The 11,170-nt window shown below is 47.2% G+C and overlaps 1 protein-coding gene across 1 annotated transcript in view; it reads left to right on the plus strand.

Annotated features, from left to right (window-relative positions):
• Positions 1-10,902, plus strand: part of LOC144807660 (uncharacterized) — a 225,543-nt gene extending 214,641 nt beyond the window's left edge. Inside the window, 2 exon segments of the mRNA XM_078673290.1 lie at positions 7,839-9,089; positions 9,174-10,902. Coding sequence (XP_078529416.1) covers positions 7,839-9,089; positions 9,174-9,492 — 1,570 coding nt within the window. The 3' untranslated portion in view covers positions 9,493-10,902.
• The last annotated feature ends 268 nt before the right edge of the window (positions 10,903-11,170 follow it).

An 11,170-nucleotide genomic window follows, 5' to 3' on the forward strand; every position in this document is an offset into this window, starting at 1 on the left:
GGTCGCTTTTGGCAAGCCCTCGGCAAGAAGAGGGTACATACCCTTAATAAGGGCATGCCTCTGTCTGTCTGACTGTTCAGTTCTAATTCGTTCACCTATCTCGATTAACTCTTTTTCTTGTGCTCGTTCCAAGGATTCTCTACTTAATTCTGACTTTCTGATTTCTTTTTCGGTTCTTTTATGAGATTCTTTGCGCCATAACTCGATGGCATCTTTCTGTGACTGTCTGGCTTTCTTTTTCCATAATGCTTCTTCTATTCGCATGATGCACTCGGCATCCCATGTGCCCGATACGGGCCATCTATACTTTTCTTCTAACTGTTTGGTATACTCTACCCATAAATCTAGATACAATATGGCGCTTATGCCATGCTTCTGATACATAAAATGACCTGGACTGTCCCTAGGCGGAACGGGAACTGCTGCTTCCAGCAGACCCTTTCTAGTTTTTAACTGACGTAACTTGGAAAACAGGGGCATGACTGAACTGTAATCTAGACACAATACAATACACAATGAACACGATACTTATTCCCCATTCATACCACGACATTAAAATACATGAAGAACATTTAAAATAACAGTTCGAACAGAATACTACCTGGAATACTGAGAACAGAACACATGAATTTTCTCGAGAACAGAACTGACTAGAACAGAGACTAGATGCACTGCTGAAACAGTACGAAACTTACCGGTCTCATAAAGAGACACGTTCAGGACCCGCATCCACCGAAGTGGACACTTCGTTTGTGGGTCTGTGTACCACCAACCCATGGACCAGAGTCAATTAAATTGACCCTGTCTAGATACTACCCCAGTAATGGTACTCACCGGGCAGCAAGAACGGAAGGCCTCAGACTGGACTGGACTGCTTCGACGACGGACGACGAACTTCGGACTTCAGTTACGGGTGGACCTCCGGATACCTCGGACCTTGGACTCTCGGCTTGGGCTCTGGTCGGGACTCGCCGCGTTCCTCCACCGTCTCGTCTGGATGCTGGACCGCCTCCTCCGTCTCCTCCGTGGGCCTGAGGGATACTTGAAGCAGAAATATCTGCCGGTGCGCAGAAGAGTTCCGTCACGACTGCAGAGGGTCAGGGGGTCGGCGTGGCTTCACCGACGCGTGGGGAAAGGGCAAGTCCCTATTCGGGCGCCATTATGTGGTAAATAAATAAATAATACCCTATTTTTGAATGAATAAATGAATAACAGATAGCTCAATAAATAAGAGTCAAGATTCGAGGTAGTAGGAGTTTTGCAGGTTTAATACAGCATAAGGACAGGAACAGGATGACCTGCACGGGAATAGGATGGCAGCTGCCGGGGACAGGATCGGGAATGACGACGTCTAACTTTTAATAACAATACATGAGCATATATACATAACGCAAACACATAGCATTACATTGCAATAGGCGTAGCAGTGGGTGGAGCAATAGGCGTGACGCGTAGCAGTCGCGAAAGATAAGGGTGAAAAGAGGTGTAACAGGGCGTATAGATAGACATGTGATGCAAACGTAACAGAATATGTCATAAATGGGGCGGAAACCATGGAGGGGGGCTACCTGAGGAGCCGGGACCTCTAACCTGATGGTGCGCGCAAACTGGCAATGACGTATCACTAGGAGAAGCTGGGGGCTATGAACTCTGTGCTAGGAGCAGAGACTGAAGTCTGGAGAGTCAGGGCGACATGTACCTAAACAGTATCTAGTATCTGATGTTTAGAGAACATGTTGATATAAACTAGAAGTCAGGAGGGGAAAGGCTAACAGACACTAAGACTGGACCATGCATTATTCTACATGTAGTGCGTGATGAAGAATATTAAATGACCATTAATACAGTATTTCTCTAACATGGGGCCGTAAAGGCTAGACAATGACGGAAACTATTGATGCAGTTCAGTAGCTTTAGGAATGCAGAGAAGGAGGACTGAACTGATAACTGGAATCATAACATATTCTTGGCAGACTCAGAGGCAGGGCCAGGGTGAACCGGGCACTGCGAGGCAGGAAGTAAGTGAAGGGTCGAGGATACAGGTGGGGGCTGTATCGCTCCTCAGCGAGGGCTTCAGGAGACAGGAGCTGAATCTGGTGTCCAGGCCCTTTTGAGGCCTAGAAACGGGGACTTTACAATGAAATAACGTGCACACTGAGAAACGTGGCAACGTAGCTTTACATAGGCCTGATATTCGTAGTATTCACGAGAACTGGAAACTGGCATACTAGAGGTGGACACAACTGTAATTGCGTCATTAATCGAACATAGGGAATGCATATGCATATTTAATCATGCACATATAACATATGATGGAGGACGCGTAGGGACACAGAACATGGCAAAATTTACTTTTCCACATCGGGGTGGTCGAAGCCTCTGACAGCCCATGGGCTAGCCCCGTGGTCCTGGTTCCGAAGGCAGCCGCCCCCGGTGCTGTTCCCGAGCTGAGGTTCTGCGTCGACTACCGCGGGCTCAACGCAGTCACCAGAACCGATGCTCATCCCATCCCCCGAGCAGACTAACTTATTGATCGCCTCGGGGCTGCTCGCTTCCTCAGTACCTTCGACCCGACCAGCGGATACTGGCAGATCGCCCTCACCGAAGGGGCCCGAGAGAGGTCCGCCTTTTCCACCCCGGATGGTCACTACCATTTCCGAGTGATGCCCTTCGGAATGAAGAACGCCCCGCCACCTTCCAGAGGCTGGTGAACCAGGTACTGGCTGGGTTGGAAGAGTTCAGCGCTGCATATCTGGACGATATCGCAGTCTACATTTCCCACTGGCCCGAGCACCTCCAGCACCTCTGGGCGGTGCTGACCGCCCTGAGAAGGGCTGGTCTCACCATTAAGGCAAGCAAGTGCCAGATCGGACAAGGGTCCGTAATCTACCTCGGGCACCAGGTCGGAAGCGGCCTCGTAGCCCCCCTCCAGCCCAAGATCGATGCAATGGTGGCCTGGGAGGCCCCCACGACCCAGACGGAAGTGCGGGCGTTCCTGGGACTCACGGGGTACTACCGGAGATTTATCAAGGGGTACGGCAGCATTGTGACCCCCCTCACGGAGTTAACCTCCAAAAACCAGCCGAAAAAGGTCAGCTGGACCCCCGCCTGCCAAGAGGCGTTCGAAACCTTGAAAGATGCCATGTGTACGGCCCCAGTCCTACAAGCCCCCGACTACTCCCGAGAGTTTGTAGTCCAGACGGACGCGTCCGAGCATGGCATCGGAGCAGTTCTGTCCCAGGTGAACGAGAACGGCCTGGATCAGCCAGTGGCGTTCATGAGCCGGAGGCTACTCCCTCGAGAACAAAGGTGGAGCACCATCGAGCGGGAAGCCTTCGCCGTGGTTTGGGCCCTGAAGAAGCTGAGGCCCTACCTGTTCGGTACTCACTTCCGGGTTCAAACCGACCACCGACCTCTCCGGTGGCTAATGCAGATGAGAGGGGAGAATCCCAAATTGCTGCGCTGGTCCACCTCCCTCCAGGGGATGGACTTTACTGTTGAGCACCGGCCTGGTGTTGACCACGCCAACGCAGACGGCCTGTCCCGATTCTTCCGCCTCAGCGAAGAGAACCCCCAAGAGGATGGGTAGTTCTCCCCGCCTTCAGCTGGGGGGGACGCGTGTTGGACCCGGCCTCGTGGCATGGTTCGCGCCTGTCCCGCCACACCCTGCGAGCGTAGGCCTGCACCCTGAGCCCCCTGCGCAGCATCCCCGTAAGAGTAGCCTGCACCCTGAAGCCTGGTCGTCTCACCCCCGATGAGCCCGAGCCCCCGTAACCCACGACCAGGCCCGCCTGTCCCCGTCCCGCTCCCGGCTCCGAGCGCCTAACCTTGCATGCCCCAGAAGGCCCAGCAGCCATTTTCCCTCCCCGAGATCCCTGTCTCCCTGGGCCTAGCGTGACCCCGGCCCCAGCGAAACCCAGACTCCAAAGGCGCGCCAGTCCCGGCTGGGGGGTAAAGGGCTCCCCGAGTGTGATAAGCCAAGCAGTTTCAATGGCACCTCCGGCCTCCCCTGAGAGACTGGTATCTGTCACACCTTTTGCCCTCCCCTGTGGGCCAGTTTCGATCGCACCTTTGGTCTCCCTGAGTGCTGGCTCCAGACCTGCTGGGCGTCTGGGAATTCCCGGACCCATTTCTCAAAGGATCAAAGAGCCAACCGCCGGACCTCGCCAACGACCAGCCCCCAGGGCTTGAGACCTCCGCCTGCGAGGGTCCGGACATCAAAGAGCCCCTGGACTATATCTGGGCCCGCCCGACAACTAGCGGGCAGTTGTATCTTGGACCTGAAGCCTGCTGATCTGATCGCGGCTGACCCTAAGAAGAACTCATCTGGAACATCGGAGCCCTGCTGACGCTGTCGCGGCTCAAGCTGAACTGTAACCATCGGAGCCCTGCTGACGCTGTCGTGGCTCAAGCTGAACTGTAACCATCGGAGCCCTGCTGACGCTGTCGCGGCTCAAGCTGAACTGTAACCATCGGAGCCCTGCTGACGCTGTCGCGGCTCGAGCTGAACTCGTAACCATCGGAGCCCTGCTGACGCTGTCACGGCTCGTCCTCTGTAAGACCTCAAGAGCCCTGCTGACGCTGTCGCGGCTCAAGCTTGAACCTGCCATCATCCGTCGCGGCTCCTCACGAACTTCTCCAGATCTAGCCCTGCTGACCTCGTCGCGGCTTGAGGAGTACTCTGGTCCGGCTGGACCATCGAGATCAACATCACGACCGAACCGACTCGACGGAGGTGAAGCAGCCAGTACGACCATCATCCCGTATCCCCCCGGCTCGAGGATTGAGAGCTGTGTGTAGGGTACGCCTCGTACTGTCCCAGAGACTAAAAGACTGTCCCGCTTCCCCATTCCCGAACCCTCCAAGACTTTGTGGTCCTTCGATCACTGTGTACATAAGAGTGCTTCCTTCTTTTATTGCTTATATAAAGAACTTGTTACTAGAATCCAACGGCGTGGTGTCTGTTCGTAGGTGTGGTGTGAGCTCAGTGTGTACGATCCTAGACTCGAAGTCCTCCCCAGTGAGGACCTCACAATAAGACTCGGCAAGTTCTGTGGAAGAGGTGGGTCTTGGGGTGACCGGGTGAGCATAACCTGGCCCTCGGAGATTGCCCCTTCTAACAGTTCTTTTCTTCCACTCTCATGAGATGGTTTTACAAGGCAAATCTGAGCTCACTGAGTGTGGAGCTTCCACGGATCTCAGAGATGGGTCGTTCCAAAGACTGTAACAGAGAAGGTTAAAAGATCTGAGTCTTGATCCTGGCAGATGGACGCGTGATCCCTGAGGGGGTGTAGTTAGTCTGTGTGTTGCCACGGCTGTCCAGGGGGTGTAAGAAAATGTCAGTAATTTGTGGAGGGCCCTCTTTTGCGTGAGAACCACCCAGCTTCATGCAATACAGACTTGAGGGTTTGTGTCTGCGCAGGATGAGCTTCTGATAGTAAAATGGAGGACCTTGTCCAAAGGCGATAGATGTTACCAAGAATTAACATCTTCAGTTACGACAGATAGAGAAAGTCCATGTACCTCGAGGAGCTTGAAAAGCTTTCTGCACTCTGCTGGTGCAGGCAGGATGTTTATTCTCTAGTTGGCATTTGCCAGGGGATGTTCAGATACAGTGGGTTAATTAATCCTTGCAGCAGCACTTGTAGCGTGGACTCTTGGAGTCTTGTAGTATGTGTTAGATGCGGAAGAACTGTCTTAATGATCTACGGAGCTTAGAAAATACAGACTTTCCGGGCCAGAACCGGGTGCTGTAAGCTGCACTAGTTTCAGGGAGATGGACAGATGTTATGGCGATAGGAAACCCTGACAAACCACAATAATGTTCCACTCTTCCAGGTTAGACGAAACCAAAAATGCTTGAACCAAGGGAGCTGTTGAAAGTGTCAAAGGTGACCTATGAACAGCAAGGTAAAGACAGGAGTTGGTATTTGAGATAATCTTAAGTGAATAGGAAAGAAATGAGAAGTGTGTGAATGGAGTTACTTTCGTTGTATACTTCGTAAAGAGTTACTGGAAATTTTGCAACCCCGCCTGGTCCATCTCTTTTTCTAAACTCTATTGTTGTTTGAATGAAATCTTGACCGTATGCATCTATCTTAAGCAAAACTTTAAGCACTTGGGTGCTCTGAGCACCCTTACTTTGCTAAGTTACTCTGTGAACACTGTTAAATCACCTCGTTTTCAGACATAAATAAGATGTCACCTGATCACCAGAACTTTTAGTTAAATATGTGTGTATAATGAAAAATTCCCTACCAAGTTTCAAAGGCGGTCAAGAAGAAGGGGACGATTTACTAAGATTTTGCTTCACAAAAGTGGCACAAAACAGTACAAAATCTTTTTTTCCTAATTTTTTTTCCAGCAAATACCGTAAAAGTAATGTGAAGCATTGCATTGCACTGCTTCGCGTTACTTTGCACCATGGGGCCTGCCACTGGTGGGGCATGGGCGTTCCCGTGCAACCACCCATTATTTCTCACGCTAAACCCAATTTACTAAATACAGTAGATTGGGTTTAGCGTGAGAAAACTGCGCCCTTTTAAACTAGGCGGTTGGAAGGAGAAATGCTTTCATTTCTCCTTCCTTTTCTGACTTTGCATGCATGCTGCACTGTGCAACAATCATACAAAGTTGGAAAAGGTTTCCCTCATGTCTAGGCATCGTATTTTGTACAGGAAAGGTCTCCTTCCTGTACAAAAACTATGCTCGACTCACAGAGCCACACACCCTAGGGCTCTGGTGCTAAGGTGTGTGCATGGCGCAGGGCTGCTGTAATCAGTGCCAGCGCAAGGGAAAGGGGAGGAGAGAGCCATATCTTTGAAAATATGGTGCTCTCCTGCTCCCTCCCTGTCGCGCAACGCAGTGCAGCCTCGCAGGGGGAGGCCTGCGCTGCATTGCGTGGAGATTTGGTAAATCTCCCCAGAAATGTCTTTTACAACCAGTTAAACATTGTGAATTCTCATTCCATTTTGTTTCAATTTAGTAATTTTAAATATCTTTACATCCAACAGAAAACAAGCCTTGAATGTATGAATTGACCATCAATAATGAAGCGAATGCTGTAAATCTTCAATATTTGCAGAAATATTGAGCTACAGTATTCAGGAAAACCTCAGCGCAGTCGGCGACAGAGGAACCTGCACACAAACTGACAGATCCCGGATCAAGCATCAAGGGCAGTTCAGTGATTGTAAGAGGCTGAGCTGTGCACCTCCACGCCACAAGACGAAGAAATGACCTTATGAAAATTAAGGCAACAACAATAACAAACCGCCTCCTGTATAAACAAGTGTCCAACACCAGCTTTGATCCTGGGATCGGTATGATGTGATTACCTCAGTGCTCTATTTTATAAAATGATGACAAGCCATCATTCCGTGCTCTAGGAGAATTGTAAACTCTTTCTGGCCAAACCACAGTAACCAGAGAAGAGCACAACAGAGCGGAGCCAGACAACTGTCGGGTAAAGGAAAGAGGAGTTCTTATATCTACAATACAACAGACTGTCTCGATTTGCACTGCCCAGAAGGAAGATACATCTTTACCCGCACTCGTGCATAGCCATAATCCAATCTAAAGGCACAATCGCCTACAAAGAAACATTCTACGTATTAGGAGTGTGGCAAATATTTGGTGGCTATTGTATTTTATTGTTAAAACAGAAATCAAACATGCAAAATACTGTGCACATATAAAGTGTGTGAGAAAAACACAAGTGCTTTATTAGCCATGTCGGCCCATCAGGAAATGCAGTCAAGGGATGTAGACAAATATATACCCGACCCACAAACACTAACCAAGAAAGAAGAATCATACACATGCAGCAAGAGCTTTAGTTTGACATCACTACGCACGGTTCATCAGCACACGTACACAGGACAAAAACCATTCAAGTGCAGTGAATGTGTCAAGAGCTTTAGTAGGTTATCAAAACTACATAGACACCAGCGAACACACACAGGGGAAAAGCCATACCTTTGCATTGAATGTGGGAAGAGCTTTAGTCAGTTATCAAGCCTTCAAAGTCATCAGAGAACACACACAGGGGAAAAACCATTCAAGTGCAGTGAATGTGCAAAGTGCTTTAGTGAGTTATCAAGCCTTCAAAGTCATCAGCGAACACACACAGGGGAAAAACCATTCAAGTGCAGTGAATGTGCAAAGTGCTTTAGTGAGTTATCAAGCCTTCAAAGTCATCAGCGAACACACACAGGGGAAAAACCATTCAAGTGCTGTGAATGTGCAAAGTGCTTTAGTGAGTTATCAAGCCTTCAAAGTCATCAGCGAACACACACAGGGGAAAAACCATTCAAGTGCAGTGAATGTGCAAAGTGCTTTAGTGAGTTATCAAGCCTTCAAAGACATCAGCGAACACACACAGGGGAAAAACCATTCAAGTGCAGTGAATGTGCAAAGTGCTTTAGTCAGTTATCAACCCTTCAAAGACATCAGCGAACACACACAGGGGAAAAACCATTCAAGTGCAGTGAATGTGTGAAGAGCTTTAGTCGATTATCATACCTTCAAAGTCATCAACGAACACACACGGGGGAAAAACCATTCAAGTGCAGTGAATGTGCAAAGTGCTTTAGTCAGTTATCAGACCTAAACAGTCATCAGCGAACACACACTGGGGAAAAACCCTATCATTGTAGTGAATGTGACAGTAGTTTTCGCTTCTCTTCAGCATTAAGGTATCATCTGCGAACTCACACAGGAAAAAAACCATTCAAGTGCAATGAATGTCTAAAGAGCTTTAGTCAATTATCAGTGCTACAAAGTCATCAGCGAACACACACAGGGGAAAAACCATTGAAGTGCAGTGAATGTGCAAAGTGCTTCAGTAAGTCATCACACCTACAAAATCATCAGCGAACACACACAGGAGAAAAGCCATTTAAATGCTGTGAATGTGGGAAGAGCTTTAGTAAATTAGAAAATCTAGAAACACATCATCGAACTGACACAGGGGAAAAACGATATATTTGCAATGAATGTGAAAGCATTTTTTGTCGTTACTCAACATTAAGGATTCATCAGCGAACACACACAGGGGAATAGCCATTCAAGTGCAATGAATGTGCAAAGTGCTTTAGTCACTTATCAAACCTCTAAACACATCAGCGAATGCACACTGGCGAAAAACCCTATAATTGAAGTGAATGTGACAGTAGTTTTCACTTCTCGTCAGCATTAAGGTATCATCAACAAACTCACACAGGGGAAAAATAATTCAAGTTCTATGAATGTGGGAAGAGTTTTAGTCGATTATCAGAGCTACAAAGCCATCAGCGAACACACACGGGGGAAAACAGAAGGGCACTGAAAGTGAGAAGGGCTTTTATCAATGTTCGATCCCACACAACCCTCTGTGAATACACTGCTTCATTTAACTCAATGGAAATAATCCTATCGATGCAGAGACCCCGAAAAGATTTTAAGAACATCAAAAATAATATTGACCCATCGGAGGACATAGACAAGAGCTGAACAGTGCAGTTATTATGAGAGGAATGAATTACAGAAAAAGATTAAATTCAAATTATGTGGGACATTGAAATACCAGATTATAGAAGACTGGACTAGCAGTAAAGAAGAAAAGCAGATAACAGTATTTGCAGAATTAAAAAAGTGTTTGTATTCGTGATTGTTCACTTCTGTACACATAGCAAAGCATTATGATGTATCAGGACACACAATGGGAGACGAGCACATTGTGGACTAAAAGGAAAGGAACATTCTTGATTTCTATTTGGTGAAGAAGAGATACAAAGAAAAACATTCAATTGCATCTGATCACACTACCTGTAAAAGCAACACTGAAATATACTGGGACTAACAGCGGTACTTTCAGCTAACTTGTAAACCCACCGCATCCAGAGTGGACATGTTGTCAGGGCTCTGGAGATGGAAGCTTCATTGGTAAAATGTATGTATTACTATTAACAAATGCCGCAGCAGTAGATGTGATGAACTAAAGCGAAGCAACGGTGTTCAAGAAATAACCTATTTTTAGATATAAAAGAGAATATACCTTGTTTTTAAGTAATGTTTGCTGCACCTTTTACACACTGTTATCGGTTGATGGATCAGCTTGTGCCTCAGGCCTTATAACACAGTGTGACGCGTGGCTCCTCTCAAGCTTGGCTTTCTCTATTCATTTGGTGACTTGCCATACTCTACTTTTTACCAGAATTGAGCCACTGTAAGCAGCAGACTCTGAATAATTTGGTGAAATAGTGAAATCTCACATCAAAAGCATATATGTCTCAGGACAATCAGTTGCACTCCCAGCAACTCGTCTTCCACACTGATTGTCCCTTGGTCTCAAATGTTCTGAAGGATTTGTTTTATGAATGCCAGAAGTGAAAGTGACATTCATGAAGCTAAAGCTAACAGGAGTGTGTGGGAGATAGAGAGGGGGAGAGATAAAGAGAGCGAGAGAAACAAAGAAAGGGGGATAAAAAGAGAGAAATGGAAGGGGGGAACAGCAAGTGATCTTTATTCACCTAAAAATAGAAGAAGCAGCCGAATACATGTCAATGTGTGACATCACCAGAAAAAACGGGAAGAATACCTGTGAATTTGTATATTTATTTTTAATAGCTATAGACCCATGTCATGCCAATAAACAGGGCACAAGGAAGGAAAATAGTGAAGGAGCCCATTATCATATGCAAATCACAATGACGTCACATGTGGTGCGTCACAAGAAGTGATGTCAGGCCCTTATAACAATTTTCACATGAAAAGTCGACGACCTGATTTAAAAACAAGAAACATAAAATAATGTAAAAAGATTTTGGTATCCGTTTTTATACATCATGTGTTTTTCCCACTATCAGTTTGTAACTAAACTCGGAAATGACTAAGGGCCAGATGTAGATAAATATATTTTACCGACTCATAAATACCGAATGTTACAGATTCGGTATTTATGAATCGGTAAAATATAAGGAGGGAGATGTAGGTAAATCCAGATGTGGATTTACCGAATCTGTAAAAGTCGGTATTTACCGATTCGGTAAATACCGACCGGTAATGCCCATTCATTCCTATGGGCTTTGAAGCCCATAGGAATGAATGGGCATTACCGAATCGTTATTTACCGAATCGGTAAATACCGAATTTCACAAGGGTGCAGGGGGTGTCACTTTGACACCCTCTA

Source organism: Lissotriton helveticus, chromosome 1_2 (assembly GCF_964261635.1).
Source record: "Lissotriton helveticus chromosome 1_2, aLisHel1.1, whole genome shotgun sequence".
NCBI lineage: Eukaryota > Metazoa > Chordata > Amphibia > Caudata > Salamandridae > Lissotriton > Lissotriton helveticus.